The 22,802-nt window shown below is 39.6% G+C and overlaps 1 protein-coding gene and 1 pseudogene across 1 annotated transcript; both read right to left on the bottom strand.

Moving 5' to 3' along the window:
• Positions 1–1,410: 1,410 nt before the first annotated feature.
• LOC110300140 (beta-defensin 4-like) lies at positions 1,411–3,801 on the bottom strand (annotated as a pseudogene).
• Positions 3,802–17,249: 13,448 nt separating this feature from the next.
• On the bottom strand, positions 17,250–19,435 carry LOC110300661 (beta-defensin 4). Its single transcript, XM_021170916.2, has 2 exons — positions 19,378–19,435; positions 17,250–17,383 (listed from the first exon to the last, which is right to left on the bottom strand). Exons 1-2 carry the CDS (start codon positions 19,433–19,435, stop codon positions 17,250–17,252), a joined length of 192 nt encoding a protein of 63 aa, XP_021026575.1.
• Positions 19,436–22,802: the final 3,367 nt, after the last annotated feature.

The raw sequence follows: 22,802 nt of genomic DNA, 5'->3' as shown, positions 1-22,802 counted from the left end.
GCTTGTGCAAATATTTTGGCGATCCGCTGGCAGGAAAAGTGAGATTGTATAGCTGGCAGACCTGTTGGGATGAGGTCCGGTCTGTGGGGCTTAACCCACGTGGCAATAGCCATCTGCCATGGTGGAGTTCCCTGTGCCCCACAGCAGCAGCTGCAGTGTGGGCTATGGAGGCACAGACCTTCCTGTGTGGTCACTAGCACGTCCCAGGTTTCAGCACCAATGATAATTGAAAACAGCATATTCCTGGACAGATCATGCCAAAGCAGGATAGTTCACACTTTGGGGGGTCTTTATTAAAAGACGGGAAGAAGAGAGAGAGACAGAGAGAGAGAGACAGAGAGAGAGAGAGAGAGAGAGAGAGAGAGAGAGAGAGATCAGGTTCCTGTCTTTTATTCAAGCCTTGACATAGGTAATGCAGGGGATGACTTGCAAATGATGCAGGTAAAGCAAGAGGGTGTGTGATTGTTGCCGTGGCAATGGACACAGGAGGGTACTGTCCCATAGGGATGACATCATTGATGAATTAAGAGGCTGTCCGTGATCAGTTTCTGATGCTAACACAGCCCAGCTTCAGTGTTGCTCAGCTATGTATCCACTCCCTGTCTCCATTGATGTACTGCTCAGTGTGCACAAATGCAGCTGTTTCTATCAGAAAGCCAAAAGGACCTTACATTCTGAAAGGTGCAAAGCCATTTAGCGTTTTCTTGCTTTTATCCACTTTAACTTTAAGGGTCTTGCCTTCAAAAAGCAAAATATCCATTAAAGTCTTTTCACAGACAAGGGAATTTGCTACAAACCCCTAGCGAGTCCTGCCAACTTCTAGAAGATCCAGAATGATGCTTCTCTTGCGGGACTAAACTTCATGTCATTCCTACAACATTCACCAGTGATCTTGAGCATCATCCAAAAACAAGTTTATAATACATAAAAATATGGATTATTAAAAATAGTTGTTTGAGGACAGGGTCTGAGGAGCCCAGCATCAAAATGAAGTGTGTTGATTTCATGGTACAATTAATAGGTCAAATGCTATCCTTGGATAATCATCAAATAATTATTACTTGTGGATATTTTAAATCATTTTCATATGTGTGTATGCATGTTAAATATCATTTGATTATATTAATACATAGATACATGTGTGTAAAGGGTGAAGGTAAAGTGTTTTCTTCAATGACTCTATTTTAAAATTATAATTATTATAATTTAATTATATTTATTTTATGTGTATGGTGTTTTTCCTCTATGTACTATGTATATGGTGCTATAAAAATCAAAAGAAGGTACTATATCCAAGGGAACTGAAGTTTGAAAAGGTAATCAAAGAACTTTAATTTGATTTGTTTTGTGCATCTTCATGGAGAAGCAAATCCAGGAATTTTTTCTCTCATTGGTTCTTGGTCTTTTTATCTATGTTTTCTCGCAGCATCTGACTTTAGGAAGACCACAATTGCTGATCAGTTTAAAACCGCTAGTGCATGCACTCCAGGCATATGCCTCCACTGGTCACGCATGTTACTGGATTGTTGATTTTTTGGGGCAAAGGCTGGAAGATAAGTAAGAAAAACACATGTTTAGAGCTGAAAGCCACAGATCAGAAATACAGTCCAGTATGCTATTATCTTGGGAAAATCCCCAGCAGCCTTCCTCCTGTCCTCAAAACTGGGATATCTGTTTGAGCAGGACTGAATCCAGTTCTGGCCAGTGATGCTGTGTAAAGGAGTGCTGGTTTCCCTAGGACCCAAATGATGAAGGGTCTGTTCCACCGCTGACTGATTCGAACTTTCAGGTCCATCAGGCTAGATCTCAGTAAGGATTCTCTGTGAGTCCTCAGCTGCTTCACAGCAGCCCTGCCTCTACTTCTCCACTGCTACTATCAGAAACAGCCACTGGGTATGAATGTGTAAGACCATTTGTGCCATTTGTGCAGACACATACAGAGGCTAGAGGTTGGCATAAGTTGTGCTCATCAATTGTTCTCTGCCTCACTTTTTGAAACAGAGTCTCTCACTGAACCTGGAACACACTGAGTGGGTTTGTCTGGCTGGTTGGCCAGTGTGCCTCTGGGAGCCTTCTTAGTGCTAGCATCACAGATGTGCACCAGAAGCTCTCTCTGCTTCTTCATGAACACCGGGATCCAAAGTCAGATCTTCATACTTGCACAACAAGCACCTTTGGTCTCTGAGCCATCTTCCTATTTTTAACTAAGGCATTTGAACTTCCAGGTACCTATTTTAAATGAAGTATTTGACCCAAACTCGCTGTATAGGAGTTGCTTAATTATAACGATACCTAAGTAACTTACAATGGAAATCAAAAGTAAAAATGAACTTTTAAAACAGTTTTTAATATCTAAAATTAGGTCTTAATCTCATCTTTCCTTCTTCTCTGCTCCCTCCTTCTTTACATTTATATAAATGTCAGACAGAGTAAGTGTTTAGGTATCTCATGGACACAGATGCGCCTCTGTAAACCTGAACCCACTAACAGAATTAGTGAAATTATGTTTTGATCTCTATAACTTCTGTTTGATGCAGCTTCAAACATTTGCTTCATGTTCTCTCTTACTTGTTTAGCTCCCTCCCTTGAGCTATGAATCCCTTTTTCTCTGATTGCCTAATGTCAAGGATGAAATACAACATGGAGCCTAGAAACACAGCTCAGCTATTAGGAGTGCATACCACTCCTGCAGAAGACCTGAGATAAGTTCTTATTACCATATCAGGCAGCCCATATGTGCCTACAGCCCTTTCTCTGAGAGATTAGATGTCCTTTTATGGTCTATGTGAGTAAAGTATTGATTGGCACATACCCATACACAGATCCATATAGGTACACATAATTTAAAAGACTATAACTCTTTTCCACAAAATAAAATTTAGGGACAGTTTGGGAAGCTGTAATCCAATGCCTCCCTGCACTCTGAGCCTCATTACCCCTATAGACAGTGTGTGCTTCAGGGTCGACCATAGTGGTAGGGGGAGAGGACATTCTCAAAAAGAGCCTAGGCTGGTTATTCTGAAGGAATCTCTAGAGTGATTAGAGACTCTACTCTTTAAAAATAAAGGCTTCTAAATGAATACTTTTTTTCCATAAGAAACATTCTTCATGTTATTGTTTTTGAACTACCTATAAGAAACCCATTTTATAATCTTAAGCTGAGCACCAGGAGTTAGGAAATTGAAGCCATGTGACTCAGTTCAGCTGAAACTGAGTCTACCTTAGACTCCTTTAAGGTCAAAAGAAAGATTCCTTGGTTTGTATTTGCAGTCACACAATATACATTGTCTAAAATATGCTTTGAAGAAATAGAAAAAGGGGAAAATAAGAAGGGTAGAAGGAAAAATATAAACACACACAGATACAGACAGAGACAGAGACCAAGACAGACACAGAGAGATGGCCCATACACAGAGAGACATGCATTCACTCACACACACACACACACACACACACACACACACACACACGCACGCACGAACGCACGCACGCAAGCACGAGCTCGCGTGTGCGCACACACACATACACACATGCACAGATAGAGAGAGACAAACAGACAGACAGACACAGACACAGAGACATAAAGACACAAAGTCACAGAGAGAGATGCAAACACAGAGAAACAGAGAAAGGTACATAGAGAGGGAGACACCAGAGACAAACACAGAGATACACAGGCACACACAAGATGTAAGGTACTGTCTCTCATTTCAGTGTGGGATCACCCTGTTCCCCTGACTCACCTGCAAGTGGAGACAGCAGCACCAGGAGAAATATGAAGAGAAGGCAATGGATCCTCATGACTGAAGCCTGGTGAGGTGCAGAGATGCAGAGGGACTTGAGCTCAGTGTCTTATACAGTGCCAGGATTCTACACCAACTAGCATCCAAGGAATTACAATTATGAAATACACAGCACCTTATCTCTCTTGTCAAAGTGGCCCTTTGAGAGCACACTCAGAGTCTCTTATGCAAATGTGAGGGTCCCCAGATGATTTCTTCCTGCATTGCTCACCAAGAGCAGCTTCCTGCCCTACTTCTTAGGTGAGAGGGACCCATGCTGTCCTGGAACAGACTTACTGGTTACAATTGGACCTTATTTGCCTATACCTCAGACATTTGACTTAGTCATCTCAGAGTCTGGCAATAGGCTTAGTCCTCAGAGGGACTAATTTCACATAGATCCATTAGGTCTTGGGCACAGTCAGCTGGTGGATGCACAGAAAGTGAGCCAAGTCAAGGTTCCCCTTTTTGACGGTAGTACATGGGTGTAGTCTCGTAGATTTCTCCAAGTTACTGCTCAATATTGAAGTTCATGTACTACTAAAAACCTCAAGCAATTCACTATCCACCCAACATGATGGACATGGAGTCAGATATGTGTGCGGTTTCTTGTTTCAGATAAAACAATGAGTTGTTAACATGTTGCCTGAACATGGGACCCCATTTTCATGTAAAAAAAAACCAAAATAAAACAGTGAATAGCTAGTTCTAATCACAAGATGATGGGCAACTGTGGAACTTGCTAGCCTTTGTGCCTGTGGTTTGCCACTGTCTGAAATAAAGTGGGTATCAGAGGTGAGGGGTCAAGATGCTTTTTGGAATCGTCTTTAAGAATCCACAACAGTGGAACTCCAGTCCTTTACACCATCTCCCTGTTTCTCCTGCTCAAACCTCAAACCTGAGGGAGGCCATGTGGCTTGACTCTGAGTGAGGTCTCTTGTAAATTCCATAACCCAGCTATTTATTTTTATCCTAGAAAACCACTGACAGTTATCAAGCCATAATTCATGGCAAGAGCTGAGGATCTTGTAAGGGAAAATATGTTACATGAATCAGGATTTCTTGTTCCCTACAGGAAGATTAAACAAATAACCACATAAGCAGATAGCTATAATTTATGAACAGTCTGTTCTATGGAATTCGCAAAAAAAAGAGATTTGAAAATGGAGAGTGAAGAGTTTGGAACCACAGTAGAAAGTCCTACTCCCACCAGTGTGCTCTGAAAACCCACTGTATTGGGCTTGATAGCTTTTTTTGAAGTTTGTAGAACATGATTTTAATATTTTCAACTATTAATATTCAAACAAACAGAAAGATTATTTAAGATACATTTCATTTTATGTCTCCCTTTCCCATTTCTGATTTTATTAATTTGGATAATGTCTTTGTGGCTTCTGGTTATTGTGGCTAAGGGTTTATCTATCTTGTTGATCTTCTCAAAGAACCAGACCCTGGTTTTGTTGATTCTTTGTATAGTTGCTTTTGTTTCTATTTGGTTGATTTCAACCCTGAATTTGACTATTTCCTGCCATCTATTCCTCTTGAGTGTATTTGCTTCTTTTTGTTTAGAGCTTTCAGGTGTGTTGTCAAGCTGCTAGTGTAAGCACTCTCCCGTTTCTTTTTTAACGCACTTAGAGCTATGAGTTTTCCTCTTACCATTGCTTTCATTTTGTCCCATAAGTTTTTGTATGATGTGTTGCTATATTCATTTCTAAAAAGCCTTTACTTTCTTTATTTCTTCCTTAATCAAGTTACCATTGAGTAGTGTGTTGTTCAGCTTCCATGTGTATGTGTGATTTCTGTTGTTTTTGTTGGTATTTAAGACCAGCCTTAGTCAGTGGTGATATGATAGGGTGCATGGGATTACTTCAGTCTTCTTGTATCTGTTGAGACCTGTTTTGTGGTCAACTTTGGTGAAGGTGCCATGAGTTGCTGAGAAGAAGGTATATTCTTTTGCTTTAGAACATTTTGAAATGTTCTATAAATATCTGTTAGATCCATTTGGTTCACAACTTCTATTAGTTTTCCCATGTCTCTGCTTGCTTTCTGTTTCCATGATCTGTCCATTGCTGAGAGTGGGGTGTTGAAGTCTCCCACTATTTTTGTGTGGGATATGATGTATGCTTTGAATTTTAGTAAAGTTTCTTTTATGAATGTGGGTGCGCTTGCATTTGGAGCATAAATGTTCAGAATTGAGAGTTCATCTTGGTAGATTTTTCTATGACCAGAATGAAGTGTCCTTCCTTATCTTTTCTAATAAGTTTTAATTGAAAGTTGATTTTATGCAATATTAGAATTTCTACTTCAGCTTGTTTCTTGGGATCATTTACTTGGAAAATTGTTTTCCAACCTTTTACTCTGAAATAGTGTGTATCTTTGTCACTGAAGTACATTTCCACTTTGGAGCAAAATGCGGGGCCCTGTTAATATATCAAGTCTGTTAGTCTATGTCTTTTTATTGGGGAAGTGAATCCATTGATGTTAAGAGATATTAAAGAAAAGTGATTGTTACTTCCTTTTACTTTTATTTTTAGAGGTGGAATTATGATTGTGTGGCAATCTTCTTTTGGATTTGTTGAAAGATTATTTTCTTGCTCTTTCTAGGGTTTAGTTTCTCTCCTTGTGTTGATGTTTTCCATCTATTATTCTTTGTAGGGCTGGATTTATGGAAATATATTGTAGTATAAATTTGTTTTTGTCATGACATATCTTGGTTTCTCTGTCTATGATAATTGAGTTTTTTGTTGGATATAGTAGCCTGGGCTGGCATTTGTATTCTCTTAGGGTCTGTATGACATCTGCCCAGGATCTTCTGGCTTTCATAGGCTCTTTTGGGAAGTCTGGTGTAATTCTGATAGGGTCTGCCTTTATATGTTACTTGACCTGTTTCCCTTACTGCTTTTAGTATTCTTTCTTTGTTTGTGCATTGGGTATTTTGACTGTTTTGTGACAGGAGGAATTTCTTTTCTGGTCCAATGTATTTGGAGTTCTGTAGGCTTCTTGTAGGTTTATGTGCATCTCTTACTTTAGGTTAGGGAAGTTTCTTCTATATTTTTTAAAGATATTTACTGGCCCTTTAAGTTGGGAATCTTCACTCTCTTCTATACCTATTATCCTTAGCTTTGGTCTTCTCATTGTGTCCTGGATTTCCTGGATGTTTTGGGTAAGGAGCTTTTTGCTTTTTACATTTTGTCTGACTATTTTGACACTTTCTAATGGTATCTTCTGCACCAGAAATTCTCTCTTCTATCTGTTATATTCTATTGGGGATACTTGCATCTGAGACTCCTGATCTCTTTCCTAGATATTCTAACTCCAGGGCTGTCTCTTTTTGTGATTTCATTATTGTTTCAATTTCTATTTTTAGATCTTGGATGGTTTAGTTCATTTCTTCGCCCTGTTTGGTTGTGTTTTCCTGTGATTCTTTAAGGGACTTTTATGTTTCCTCTTTAAGGGCTGCTAGCTGTTTACCTACGTTCTCCAGTATTTCTTTAAGGGAGTCATTTATGTCCTTCTTTGTTAATTTTTTTTTAAATTAGATATTTTCTTCATTTACATTTAAATGCTATCCCGAAAATCCCCTAACCCTCCCCCAACTGTGCTCCCCAACCCACTCAATCCCACTTCTTGGTCCTGGCATTCTCCTGTACTGGGGCATATAATTTTCACAAGACCAAGGGCCTCTCCTTCCAATGATGGCCAACTAGGCCATCTTCTGCTACATATACAGCTAGAGACATGAGCTCTGGGGGGTACTGGTTACTTCATATTGTTGTTCCTTCTAGAGGGTTGCAGACCCCTTCATCTCCTTGGGTACTTGCTCAAGCTCCTCCATTGGGGTCGCTATGTTCCATCCAATAGATGACTGTAAGCATCCAATTCTGTATTTTCCAGACACTGGCATAGCCTCACAAGAGACAGCTGTATCAGAATCCAGTCAGCAAAATCTTGCTGGCATATGAAATAGTGTCTGAGTTTGGTGATTGTTTAAGGGATGGATCCCCGAGTGGGGCAGTCTCTGGATGGTCCTTCCTTCCATCTCAGCTCCGAATTTTGTCTCTGTAATTCCTTCCATGAATATTTTGTTCCCCATTCTAAGGAGGAAAAAGTATCCACACTTCGGTCTTCCTTCTTCTTGATTTTCAGGTGTTTTGCAAATTGTATCTTGGGTATTCTAAGTTTGGGGGCTAATATCCACATATCAGTGAGTACATATCATATGAGCTCTTTAGTGATTGGGTTACCTCACTCAGGATGATGCCTTCCAGAACCATCCATTTACCTAAGAATTTCATAGATTCATTGTTTTTAATAGCTGAGTAGTACTCCATTGTGTAAATGTAGCACATTTTCTGTATCCATTCTTCTGTTGAGGGAAATCTGGATTCTTTCGAGCTTCTGGCATTATAAATAAGGTTGCTTTGAACATAGTAGAGTATGTGTATTTATTACAAGTTGGAACAGCTTCTAGTTATATGCCCAGAAGTATTGCTGTATCTTCCGGTAGTACTATGTCCAATTTTCTGAGGAACCTCCAGACTGACTTCCAGAGTGGTTGTACAAGCTTGCAATCCCACCAACAATAGAGGAGTATGCCTCTTTATCCAAATCCTTGTCAGCATCTGCTGTCACCTGAATTTTTAATCTTAGCCATTTCTGACTGGTGTGAGGTGAAATCTCAGGGTTGTTTTGATTTCCATTTCACAAATGATTAAGGATATTAAATGTGTTTTAAGGTGCTTCTCAGCCATTCAGTATTCCTCAGTTGAGAATTCTTTGTTTGGCTCTGAACCCCATTATTTAATGGAGTTATTTGATTTTTTGGAGTCTATATTCTTGAGTTCTTTGTATATATTGGATATTAATACCCTATCAGATTTAGGATTGGTAAAGATCCTTTCTCAATCTGTTGGTGGCCTTATTGTCTTATTGACAGTATCTTTTGCCTTACAGAAGCTTTGCAATTTTATGAGGTCCCATTTGTTGATTCTTGATCTTACAGCACAAGCCATTGGTGTTCTGTTCAGGAATCTTTCCCCTGTGCCCATATCTTTGAAGATTTTCCCCACTTTCTTCTCTATATGTTTCAGTGCCTCTGGTTTTATGTGGAGTTCCTTGATCCACTTCGACTTGAGCTTTGTACAAGGAAATAAGAATGGATCAATTCACATTCTTCTACATGCTAACTGCCAGTTGAGCCAGCACCATTTCTTGAAAATGCTGTCTTTTTTTTTCCCACTGGATGGTTTTAGCTCCTTTGTCAAAGATCAAGTAACCATAGGTGTGTGGGTTCATCTCTGGGTCTTCAATTCTATTCCATTGATCTACCTGTCTGTCACTGTACCAGTACAATGCAGTTTTTATCACAATTGCTCTGTTGTACAGCTTTAGGCCAGAGATGGTGATTCAAACAGAGGGTCTTTTAGTGTTGGGAAGAGTTTTTGCTATCCTAGGTTTTTTGTTATTCTGGATGAATTTGAACATTGCCCTTTCTAATTCTGTGAAGAATTGAGTTGGAATTTTGATGGGAATTGCATTGAATCTGTGGAATGCTTTTGGCAAGATAGTCATCTTCACTCTATCAATTCTGCCAATCCATGAGCATGGAATATTTTTCCATCTTCTGAGATGTTCTTCGATTTCTTTCTTCAGAGACTTGAAGTTTTTTTTTTTATATTTTTATTACATATTTTCCTCAATTACATTTCCAATACTATCCCAAAAGTCCCCCATAGCGCCCCCCACTTCCCTACCCACCCATTCCCATTCTTTTGGCCCTGGCATTCCCCTATATTGGGGCATATAAAGTTTGCAAGTCCAATGGGCCTCTCTTTCCATTGATGGCCGACTAGGCCATCTTTGGATACATATGCAGCTAGAGACAAGAGCTCCAGGGTTCTGGTTAGTACATCATGTTGTTCCAACAATAGGGTTGCAGATCCCTTTAGCTCCTTGGGTACTTTCTCTAGCTTCTCCATTGGGAGCCCTGTGATACATCCAATAGCTGACTGTGAACATCCACTCCTGTGTTTGCTAGGCCCCGGCATCGTCTCACAAGAGACAGCTATATTTGGGTCCTTTCAGCAAAATCTTGCTAGTGTATGCAATGGTGTCAGCGTTTAGAAGCTGATTATGGGACGGATCCCTGGATACAGCAGTCTCTAAATGGTCCATCCTTTCATCACAGCTACGAACTTTGTCTCTGTAACTCCTTCCCTGGGTGTTTTGTTCCCAATTCTAAGAAGGTGCACAGTGTCCACACTTTGGTCTTCATTCTTCTTGAGTTTCATGCATTTATCAAATTGTATCTTATATCTTGGGTATCCTAAGTTTTGGGCTAATATCCACTTATCAATGAATACATATTGTGTGAGTTCAATACCTCTCCTGGGCATATATCCAGAAGATGTCCCAACCGGTAAAAAGGACACATGCTCCACTATGTTCATAGCAGCCCTATTTATAATAGCCAGAAGCTGGAAAGAACCCAGATGTCCCTCAACAGAGGAATGGATACAGAAATTATGGTACATTTACACAATGGAGTACTACTCAGCTATTAAAAAGAATGAATTTATGAAATTCCTAGCCAAATGGATGGACCTGGAGGGCATCATCTTGAGTGAAGTAACACAATCACAAGAGACTTGAAGTTCTTATCATACAGATCTTTCACTTCCTTAGTTAGAGTCACACTACGGTATTTTATATTATTTGTGACTATTGTCAAGAGTGTTGTTTCCCTAATTTCTTTCTCAGCCTGTTTATCCTTTGTGTAGAGAAAGGCCAATGATTCGTTTGAGTTAATTTTATAACCAGCTATTGCACTGAAGCTGTTTATCAGGTTTAGGAGTTCTCTGGTGGAATTTTTTAGGATCACTTATATATATACTATCATATCATCTGCAAAAAGTGATATTTTGACTTCTTCCTTTCCAATTTGTATCCCGTTGATCTCCTTTTGTTATCTAATTGCTCTGGCTAAGACTTCAAGTCCTATGTTGAATAGGTAGGGGAAAAGTGGGCACCCTTGTATAGTCCCTGATTTTCGTGGGATTGCTTGAACTTTCCCTTCATGTAGTTTGAGGTTGGCTACTGGTTTGTTGTATATTGCTTTTCTTGTTTTTAGGTATGGACCTTTAATTCCTGATCTGTCCAAGACTTCTATAATTAATGAGTGTTGCATTAGTCAAATGCTTTTTCTGCATCTAATCAGATGATCATGTGGTTTTTGTCTTTGAGTTTGTTTATATAGTGGATTACATTGATGTATTTCCGTATATTAAACCATCCCTGCATCCCTTGGATGAAGCCTACTTGATCATGTTGGATTATTTTTTTGATTTGTACTTGGATTGGGTTTGTGAGAATTTTATTGAGTATTTTTGTATCGGTATTCATAAAGGAAATTGGTCTGAAGTACTCTTTCTTTGTTGGGTCTTTATGTGCTTTAGATAACAGAGTAATTGTGGCTTCATAGAATGACTTGGGTAGAGTACCTTCTGTTTCTATTTTGTGGGATAGTTTGAGGAGAATTGGAATTAGGTCTTCTTTGAAAGTCTGATAGAACTCTGCTCTAAACCCATCTGGTCCTGTGATTTTTTTGGTTGGGAGACTATTAATGACTACTTTTATTTCTTTAGGGGATATGGGACAGTTTAGATCATTATTCTGATCCTGATTTAACTTTGGTACCTGGTATCTGTCTAGGAAACTGTCCATTTCATCCAGGTTTTTCAGTTTTGTTAAGTATAGCCTTTTGTAATAGGATCTGATGATGGTTTGGATTTCCTCAGGTTCTGTTGTTATGTCTCCTTTTTCATTTCTGATTTTGTTAATTAGGATACTGTCCCTGTGCCCTCTAGTTACTCTGGCTAAGGGTTTATTTATCTTAATGATTTTCTCAAAGAACCATCTACAGGTTTGGTTGATTCTTTGTATAGTTGCTTTTGTTTCTATTTGGTTGATTTCAGCCTTAAGTTTGAATATTTCCTGACATCTACTCCTCTTGAGTGTATTTCCTTCTTTTTGTTCTAGAGCTTTCAGGTGTGCTGTCAAGCTGCTAGTGTATGCTCTCTCCAGTTTCTCTTTGGACATACTTAGAGCTATGATATTTCCTCTTACCATTCACTGCTTTCATTGTGTCCCATAAGTTTTGGTATGATGTGTTGTAATTTTCATTAAATTCTAAAAAGCCTTTACTCTCTTTCTATATTTCTTCCTTTATCAAGTTATCATTGCTAGAGCATTGTTAAGCTTCCTTGTGTATGTGTGTTTTCTGTTGTTTTTGTTGGTATTTAAGACCAGTTTTAGTCAGTGTTGATCTGATAGAATGCCTGGGATAATTTCAATCTTTTTGCATCTGTTGAGGCCTATTTTGTGACCAATTATATGGTCAATATTGGAGAAGGTACCATGAGGTGCTGAGAAGAAGGTATGTCCTTTTGTTTTAGGATAAAATGTTCTGTAGATACCTGTTAAATCCATTTGCTTCACAATATTTGTTAGTTTCAGTGTGTCTCTGTTTAGTTTCTGTTTCCAGGATCTGTCCATTGATGATAGTGGAGTGTTGAAGTCTCCCACTATTATTGTGTGGGGTACAATGTGTGCTTGGAACTTTACTAAAGTTTCCTTAATGAATGTTGATGCCCTTGCATTTGGAGCATAGATATTCAGAACTGAGAGTTCATCTTGGAAGATTTTATCTTTGATGTGTATGAAGTGCCCCTCCTTGTCTTTCTTGATAACTTTGGGTTGGAAGTCATTTTTGTTCAATATTAGAATGGCTACTCCAGCTTGTTTCTTCGGACAGTTTGCTTAGAAAATTGTTTTCTAGTCTTTTACTCTGAGGTAATGTCTGTCTTTGTCTCTGACGTGGGTTTCCTGTATGCAGCAAAATGTTGAGTCCTGTTTATGTAGCCAGTCTGTTAGTCTATGTGTTTTTATTGGGGAATTGAGTCCATTCATATTAAGAGATGTTAAGGAAAAGTAATTGTTGCTTCCTATTATTTTGTTGTTAGAGTTGGGCTTCTGTTCCTGCAGCTATATTCTTTTATGTTTGTTGAAGGATTACCTTTTGTTTTTCTGGGGCATAATTTCCCTACTTGTGTTGGAGTTTTCCCTTTATTATCCTTTGAAGGGCTGGATTCATGGAAAGATATTGTGTGAATTTGGTTTTGTCATATAATACTTTGGTTTCTCCATCTATGGTAATTGAAAGTTTTGTTGGGTATAGTAGCCTGGACTGGCATTTGTGTTCTCTTAGGGTCTGCATAACATCTGTCCAGGATATTCTGGCTTTAATAGTCTCTGGTGAGAAGTCTGGTGTAATTTGGATAGGCTTACCTTTATATGTTACTTGACTTTTTTTCCCTTACTGCTTTTAATATTCTATCTTTATTTAGTGCATTTGTTGTTATGATTATTATGTGTCGGGACGAATTTCTTTTCTGGTCCAGTTTATTTCGAGTTCTGTAACCTTCTTCTATGTTCATGGGCATCTCTTTCTGTAGGTTAAAAACGTTTTGTTCTATAATATTGTTGAAGATATTTACTGTCCCTTTAAGTTGAAAATCTTCATTTTCATCTATACCTATTATGCTTAGGTTTGGTCTTCTCATTGTGTCCTAGATTTCCTGGATGTTTTGGGTTAGAATCTTTTTGCATTTTGCATTTTCTTTGATTGTGGTGTCCATTTTTTCTATGGAATCTTTTGTATCTGAGATTCTCTCTTCCTGAGATTCTCTTGTATTCTGTTGCTAATGCTCGTATCTATGGTTCCTGATTTCTTTCCTAGGATTTCTATCTCCAGATTTATCTCTCTTTGGGTTTTCTTTATTGTTTCTGCTTCCATTTTTAGATCTTGGATGGTTTTGTTCAATTCTATCACCTATTTGGTTGTGTTTTCCTGTAATACTTTTAGGGATTTTTGTGTTTTCTCTTTAAGGACCTGTTTAGGACCTGTTTAGCAGTGTTTTCCTGTAATTCTTTAAGGGATTTCTGTGCTTCCTCTTTAAGGACTTCTACCTGTTTAGCAGTGTTTTCCTGTAATTCTTTAAGTGACTTATTAATGTCCTTCTTAAAATCCTCTACCAGCATCGTGAGATATGATTTTAAATCAGAATCTTGCTTTTCTGATGTGTTAGAGTATCCATGACTCACTGTGATGGGAGTAATGGGTTCTGATGATGCTGAGCTGTCTTGGTTTCTGTTAGTAAGATTCTTATGTTTGCCTTTTTGCCATCTGGTAATCTCTGGTGTTAGATGTTCTAGCTGTCTCTGGCTGGAGGTCGTTCCTCCTCTGATTCTGTTAGCCTCTGTCAGCACTCCTTGAAATTCAACTCTCCAGAGTACCAGTGGTCAGAGCACTCTCTGCAGGCAAGCTCTCCTCTTGTAGGGAAGGTGCACAGAGGTCTGGAGCTCTGATCCACCTCCTGGCTGAAGATGAAGGCCCGAAGGGACCCTGTCCAAGAAGCTCTGTTGCTTCTGTGGCCCATGTGCTCTCCTGTGGGGACTGGTCTCTGAGAGACCCAGGTACAAGATGGCACTCTCACCTGAGTCCCAGGGTCAGAGCCCTCTTTGGAGGCCAACTCTCCTCAGTGATCCTAAGATCCTGGGTGTGCTAGGGTGCCTGAAGCATGGAGAGTCCTCTGAGGACTGGGGACCATCCACAGAGTTCGTGCCCAAGACGGCCCATTTATGTCCTTTAAAGTCCTGTATCATCATCATGAGAAGTGATTTTAAATCCAAACCTTGCTTTTACAGTGAGAAGGTATCTCCTCACCTTGCTCTGGTAGGAGAATTGGGTTCTGATGATGCCAAGTAACCATGGTTTCTGAGGCTTATATTCTTACACTTGCCTCCAGCCATCTGGTTATCTCTAGTGCTACCTGCCCTCGCTATATCTGACTGGAGCCTGTCCTCCCTGTGATCCTGGTTGTGTCAGAACTCCTCAGAGTCAAGCTGTCTCTGGGATGTTGTGATTCTGAGATCCTAGGTGTGTCAGAGATCCTGGGAGTCAAGGTGCCTCTGGGACCCTGAGATCCTGGTTTGACCAAGTTCCTGGCATCAAGTGATTCTGTGATCCTGGACATGTTAGAGCACCTGGGAGTAGAGCTTCCTTTGGGTGTTTTGGGACTGGCTATGGAGTTCATGTCCAAGACTGATTAGGACATCAGCCCAGACTAGAAGAAACTTGTGCCACTGGTTGGGAAAACGATTGGTGTATTTCACTGTTTCCTCAAATTTGGGGAAAAAAAGCATTTCACAAACTGTAACTCAAAGCCTAGTGATAGGCATGCCTAAACATTATGAAGTATCTGCCCCTGATCCTCATGAGACCTTATGGGTCTGAACCCATAGAGAATATGGAACTGGCATTTATCAAAGTTATTAGATAGAAAGAATGTTATAATAAACCCCCAATGTGGTTTAATATTTCCAATAAATGTGAGTCATTGATTGGTCAGGGAATCAATCAAACATTGAGCAAAAGGAGATGTCCATAGGCCTTCGGCAATCAGAAGCAGACCAGTCCAGACAGCATATCAAGAAGTTAGCTTTAGCTGAAGTTACATTGGCAATAGAAAATATTGGGACAGGATCAGGATTTTGAACAAGTGTTATTTCTCATGTTAAGACTCCTAATCATTTATTAATTAGCCATGTTAAAATTACTTTTGTTTCTTCTACAGGATTTGATGTAAGTTGTGTTGATTGCACAATTTCTCATTTTGTTAGTGTATTGAAATATGGCGTGTTGGTAATGGTTATTTATCAACCAGCTTTTGTACTATTGCTTGTGAATATTTCAGGATCCTAGTATTCTGAAAAAGGCTTCCAAGTACTGGAAGAAATGAGTCAGGCTTTAAGCAAAAGTGGGCTTGTTTATTGCTTATTGATTATTGCTGTTTAAGCAGTGTTATTTGCATTAATACCTAGTACCACTGCTTCTGCAATGGCTTTGACACAAGAAGATAAGATAGCTACTTTTGGTAATCATTTAGCAAAACCTATTACTAATATTCTGAGTATTCCAGAGGATTTAGATAGGCTTTTGGAACAACAGATTTATGCTCTTTATGATACTATTCAAATTATTGGTGAGGAGGTTCAGAGTTTAAGAGTAAGACACCATCTCAAGTGTTATGCTAAATACCAACAGATTTGTGTTACTTCTAAACTTTACAACGATAGTCACTATAATCAAGAAAAAGCTCAAAGATACTTGCAGGGTATTTGGCACAATTCTAACACCTGTCTGGATACTTTAACTTTGCATACCAAGATTATGAATTTAAAGGATATTGCTCTGTTAAGCTTTGATGCTGCAGATATTACTGATAAATTTATTTGTGGCATGAAGTCAGTATTTCAATCTTGGTCAAGCTTCAAGGATGGCATATATAGCTTGATCATGCTAGCCCTTCATGTCCTGGGAATACTTTTATTCCTTCCCATTGTGATAAAACTTGCCTTTAACAACATCAATATGTTGGCAGCTAAAATACATGGCTTGAAACTATAAAATGGATCCCAATACAGAATTATTAACAGGCTGGCAGCTAAGGACAGGTAAGATTCTGTACAGAGCCTTACCAACCTAAAACAGAATATTTTTAATAATATTTAAGAATATATTGATAATGTGTATTCCATGACAGGTAAAGAAGGCATTCTTGTCAGAATGACCTAAGACAGGTGCAGTCTTGTTTATGGAATATAAAAGGGGGAGATATGGAGAACTTTTTGTGAGCACTTCTACACATTTGATGGGAATTTGACATCAGACCAGGACAAAGGAACTAAGTTCATGTTGGGAATCTGACTTTGGACCACAACTCAGGAAATAGGCCCAGATTAAGAACATTTATATTTGAGTTAATGCAAAGCTCAGAGCAGGCTCAGCTGAGGCATGTGTGGCATTCCTTTTGTCTTGGTCATCCTGACTAGCCCCTAGAAAGGTGTTTATGGGATTTTGTTTATTACCTTGCTTGTTCTTTTACCCAGAACTGATCTTATTTTGCATGTTCTTAAGATGGTTTAAAAGCAGACTGGAAAAAAATAAATCCACTTCAGCCTAATAACTGGCTAGGGTCATGCTACAGTGTTGTATAATTGTCTTTTTTCTTTTTAATCCTCTTCCTGCCCTGGAGAACCTGTTGAGTGAGCTTGCTTGGCCAGGTGAATGCATGTATATATGTATGCGAAGTCCGAAGGCAAAGTATTTTTTCAGTGACTTTATTTTTAAAATTATAATTATTACTATTATTATAATTTCATATGTATGGTATTTTTTTCTGTATGTATTCTGAAAATGGTTGTTATAAAGGTCAAAAGAAGGTGTGCATCCTAGAACTGGAGTTAGAGAAAGTAATCAAAGAACTTTAATTAGGTTTGATTTGTGCATCTTCATGGAGGAGCAAATTCTGGCAATTTATTCATCTTGCTGGTTCTTCATCTTTTTATCTATCTTATCTTACAGCATCTGAATTTAAAATGGCCACAATTGCCAACCTGTCGCAAAGTGGTAGGGCACGGACCCCAGCATATGCCTCCATTGGTCATGCATGTTATTGGATTGTTGATGATTTGGGAAAAGGCTGGAATAAGTAAGAAAAACACATGTTAGAGTTGAAAGCCTCAAGTCAGAAATACAGTCCAGTGTGCTATTATCTTGAGTACATCCCAGCAGGCTCCCCATGCCCCCAAAACTGGATTGTCTGTTTTAGCAGAACTGAATCCAGTTCTGGCCACTGATGCTGTATAAAGGGGTGCTAGTTTTCCTAGGTCCCAAATGTTGAAGGGTCTGCTCTACCCCTGACTGATGGGAATTTTCAGGTCCATCAGGCTAGACCTCGGTAAGGATTCTGAGTCTTCAGCCTCTTCACAGCAGCCCTGCCTCTCCTTTTCCACATAAAAGATCCTTGGTTTTGTATCAGAAACAGCTGTTGGGTATGAATGTGTATGAACATGTGTGCAGGCACATATAGAGGCCAGAGGTTGTTATAAGATACGTTCGTCAATTCTTCTCTGCCTCAATTTTTGATATAGAGTGTCTCAGTGAACTGGAACTCATTGAGAGGTCTGGCTGGCTGGCTGGCCTGTGTGCCTGTGGGATCATTCTTTGTGCTAGCATTACAAATATGCACCAGAAGCTCTCTATGCTTCTGCAAGGACACTGGGATCCAAATTCAGATCTTCATACTTGCACAGCATGCACTTTTTATCACTGAGCCATCTTCCCATTTTTAATTAAGGTATTTTAACTTCCTGGTACCTGTTTTAAATGAAGTATTGGCCCCAAACCTTCATTATAAGACTTGCTTAATGATAACTTGATTCCTAAGTAATTTACAATAGAAATCAAAAGTAAAAATCTTATTTTTGATAGTTTCTAATGTCTAAAATCCAGTCTTAACGTCATCCTTCCATCTTCTCCCCTCCTCCCTTGTTCTTTACATTCATCTAAATGTCAGACAGAGTATTTGTGTATCTCATGGAACACAGATGCTCCTTTGCAAACCAGAACCCTTCAACAAAATTAGTGAAATTATTTTCTTCTCTATATCATTTCTGTCTGATGCACTTTGAGGTCAATGCTTTATTCATTCATTCATTCATTCATTCATTTCACATTCTCTCTTACTTGTTTAGCTCCCTCTCTTGAGTTGTGAATCCCTTTGTTTTGTTTGCCTATTGTCAAGGATGAAATACAATCTGGAGCCTAGAAAGATGCCTCAGCAGTTAGGAGACTCTATACTCATTAAATATAAAGATTTCTAAATGAATAACTTTTTCAGATAAGAATCAAACATTCTTCATGTTATAAATTTTAAGCTACCTATAAGACACTCATTTCATAATCTTAAGCTTAGCACCAGGAATTAGAAAATGGAAGTCAGGCACTGCAGATCAGCTCAGAGTGAGTCTAAATTAGGCTTCTTCAAGTTAAAAATGAAAGAGTCCTTGGTTTGTTTCAGCAATCACACAATACATACTGTTAAAATGTGCTTAGAAGAAAGAATGAAAAAAAAGGAGGACAATAAGTAGATTAGAGATAGACAGACAGAGACAAAGATGAAGACAGACACACACTGAGAGAGAGAGAGAGAGAGAGAGAGAGAGAGAGAGAGAGAGAGAGAGAGAGAGAGAGAGGAGAATGGAGAATGGAGAGATGGCTCAGTGGTTAAGAGCACTTGACTGCTCTTCCAGAGGTCCTGAGTTCAATTCCCAGCAACCACATGATGGCTTACAACCATCTGTAATGAGATCTAGTGCCTCTGGTGTATCTGAAGAATGTACTCACATACATAAAATAAATAAATCTTGAAAGGAAGGAAGGAAGGAAGGAAGGAAGGAAGGAAGGAAGGAAGGAAGGAAAGAAAGAAAGAAAGAAAGAAAGAAAGAAAGAAAGAAAGAAAGAAAGAAAGAAAGAAAGGAAGGAAGAAAGAAAGGAAGGAAGGAAGAAAGACAAAGAGGCACACACAGAGACACATAAAGCTACACACACACACACACACACACACACACACACACACCGGGTAGGGTGCTGTCTTTCATATCAGTGTGGGACCACCCTATTCCCCTGACTCACCTGCAAGTGGAGACAGAAGCACCAGAAGAAATGTGAAGAGAAGGTAATGGATCCTCATGACTGAAGCCTGGTGAGATGCAGAGATGCAGAGGGACTTGAGCTCAGTGCCTTATATAGTGCCAGGTGCTGCCCCCTGCATTGGAATCCACACTGACTAGAACCCCCAGTAATTACTATTGTGAAACACAGAGCACCTGTCTCTTGTCAAGGAGTGGCCCTTTGAGAGCACATTCAGTGTGATAATTTCCTCCTGCACTGCTCACCAAGAGCAGCTTTCTGCTCTACTTCTTAGGTGGGAGAGACCCATGCTGTTCTGGGACAGACTTACTGGTTACAATTGGAGCTTATTTGCCTATATCTCAGACATTTGACTTGACCATCTCAGAGTCTGGCAACAGGCTTAGGACTCAGTGGGCACTAAATTCACCTAGATCTCTCTAGTCTTGGGCACATTCAGCTGCTGGATACAACAGAATGTGAGCCAAGTCAAGGTTCCCCAAGCTTTTTGAGGGTAGTACATGGGTCTAGTCTCAGATTTCTCCAAGTTACTGCTCAATGTTGAAGTTCATTTGCTACTAAAAATCTCAAGCAACTCACCATCCACCCAATGTGATGGACATGGAGTCAGATAGGTGTGCTGTTTCCTGTCTCAGAGAAAGCAATGCATTGGTAACATCTTATCTGAACATAGGACCCCATGCCCACCTAGAAGAAACTTGTGAGTACCTGTTTCTAGCCACCAGGTGATGAGCATATAGAGGATCTCAACCAAGCCAAGTATAGCAGTGAATATCCAGTAATCTCACCTACTCAGAAGGCCTAGGCAGGAGGGCCATTTGAACTACACAATTGCTTTTGTAGACACCCTGAGCAAACTTGTGAAACCATATCTCAAACTGGTATGAGGTCAAGGCATTCTAGAAGAGGTCTTCTGTTAGATAGCACTTGCCTATCACACACTAGGCTCATGGGTCACTCCCTAGTATCATGGGAAAAACATTTTTATTTTTGAGACACAGTTTCTTTGTGCAGTCCAGGCTGTCATGGAACTTACTCTGTAGACCAGGCTGGCCTCCAATTCAGAGATCCACCTGTTTGCCTTCTGGGTCCTGGAATCAAAGGTGTGCACCACCACCTGGTGATTTTTTTTTTTTAATCCTGAATCACAGAACTTCAACAAACCTTTCCCTAGTTATGTCATCCTATGTTTCTTTAGGGAAAATTACCTCGTACAGCACAGACCTGTTTATATATGTGAAAAAGTATCTGGCCAGCATTTGTATACCTCCATTTTTACAAATGGGGTCTCAGTAGCCATTGATTTTTCTCCCCCCTGCGTCATTTTAAATCTAAACACACACTTTGAATTAGGTTAGTGTGACCATTTATTCATAGATTTCATTTTACTTTTGAACAAGCAATCTTAAGGAACTCCCATAATGTAGAGGAGAGGCTTTATTGGGCTTAGAGGTTGCAAGAAGGTAGTGGTTCCTAAATGAGCATGCTTAGCATTAATTCTAACTCATCCTTTTCTGGATGACTCAACTGCCTCCAATTACTATTAAAACAATGCTCTGTCATTTAAAGATCCACCCATGCGAGTGTGGTTTTTCCCATAAAGTCCTGTTGCAATCCCAGGGAACAGACAGTAGCACTTTCCTGGATGCTGTCTATACTGATTTGAACTCATTGAATGAGGTAGGCTGAAGCAAAGATAATCTGAAATACTTGGTGTGAGGGGAGGGGAAGGGAGGGAGTAGGCAGTGCCCTTTCCCCTCTCCTTTTGAGGACAAGTACATCAAAGAGATGGTGACAGCAGCCTAGCTATTGGGAATGGTGAGCTGAATGTCTCTTCAAGAACTCTTATGGCTGCAGCTCATGCTTCTCTCATTCCATGAGCTAAGGTGACTTCTTATTTCTGTATTCATCGTACTAAGTCCATGTGAAAGAAATCTCCAGAATGGATTTTTTCCCCTCAAAGGCAGAATGACCAGTGGTAATTCTGGAAGACCACACAACCATCATAAAAAAAGACCCCTCACCAAAACCTAGAGATAAGATTATGCAGCTTTTGGAGTGAGGACATGTGCAAACCTAAATGAGTTTTAATTTCCTATGAGCTTCATGCAGTGGGTACAATGGTAACTGACAAAGCTTGTCAGAAGATGAGTTCTATAAACTTTGTGAGGTAGGATGGTTCTTCTGCCCCTGCTGAAAGCTTGGCTATCCTGTCTGTGTGCCCCCTCTAACAGGGTGCTCCCCACCAAGAGCCTAGCTATTGTCTCTAACTGCATGGTGCTGTCAGGGAAGAAGACTACTGACTGGGTTATCTGAATCACTCTGTATCAACATCTAGAGAACAGCAAATAAAGTGAAAGCAGCTCTAAGCTGTATGAATGTCTTTTGACTCAAAGCATGCTTGTTAACCAGTTGCATGGTCAAGGTACTAAATGTCTAGAAATAGAAATCAAGTCTGTGCTGTTAAGAATTAAGAACCATACAACAAAATGTGGAAGGTGGCGATATATGAATGTCCACAGATCAAAAACAACTGAAGGCTTTTGGTGAGGGTGTGAGTGGCAGAGGACTCAGTTTTCTTTAAGAGTCTGGATACTGGAAGTTTGACCATGCTTAAGTGAGTATACAGGCAGCCCAAATTGGACTTGTATATCTCATTTTCCTCCCCCTCCTCCTTCATCATCATCATCTTTTTGGGGGGATCACAAGGATGTGGGCAAACCTGGGAGGGCTGGGAAGTGAATATGATTGAGGTACATAATGTCACATTCCCAAATAATCAATAAAATCATCATCTTGAAAAAATAAAAACAAGCAGGAGTCATAGATAGAGGACTTAGACGTCGCAGCAGGCACATCTAGGGAAAGACTGCTCCTAATTGGGAAACTTGCTGTTTTGAGGAAGAAGAGACTACAAGACAGCTCCTAGAAGGGGGGGGGTACACTATAGTTAAGAAATGTGTGGGTAGAGTGTGTACCAGCAGGAAGTACCAGAGTAAATGCCAGAGCAGCAGAAAATCCTATTTTTCTGAACAAAAGTTTCAGAAGGGGTTAAGGTTGACCTGGGGTGAACTAACATTTTAGTTTCAGGAAAATGCACCTGGGGAGAAGGCCAGAAAGTTGAAAACATCTATAGTTAAGATTCAAAGGGTGTATTTAAAGAGATAATAACTCCACTTTCAATGGAGTATAAAATTATAGATTGTACATTCTATATGTATGTACATTCCATATATCTACAATATTTATGTACATGTTACACACACATATGCATTTACACTCATGCAAGCACTCTTCTCACACACATGCATACACACACATGCACACATATCCTATTGGCATCCTTTCCCTTGGGATATGAGCTTAGGTATCTTGTAGACTGCTGCAGAGATGCTGCTTCATTCAAA

This window comes from Mus caroli, unplaced genomic scaffold (assembly GCF_978045245.1).
Source record: "Mus caroli unplaced genomic scaffold, Mus_caroli_1 scaffold_10, whole genome shotgun sequence".
Taxonomy (NCBI): domain Eukaryota; kingdom Metazoa; phylum Chordata; class Mammalia; order Rodentia; family Muridae; genus Mus; species Mus caroli.
This window is presented reverse-complemented; position numbering and strand designations above follow the sequence as displayed.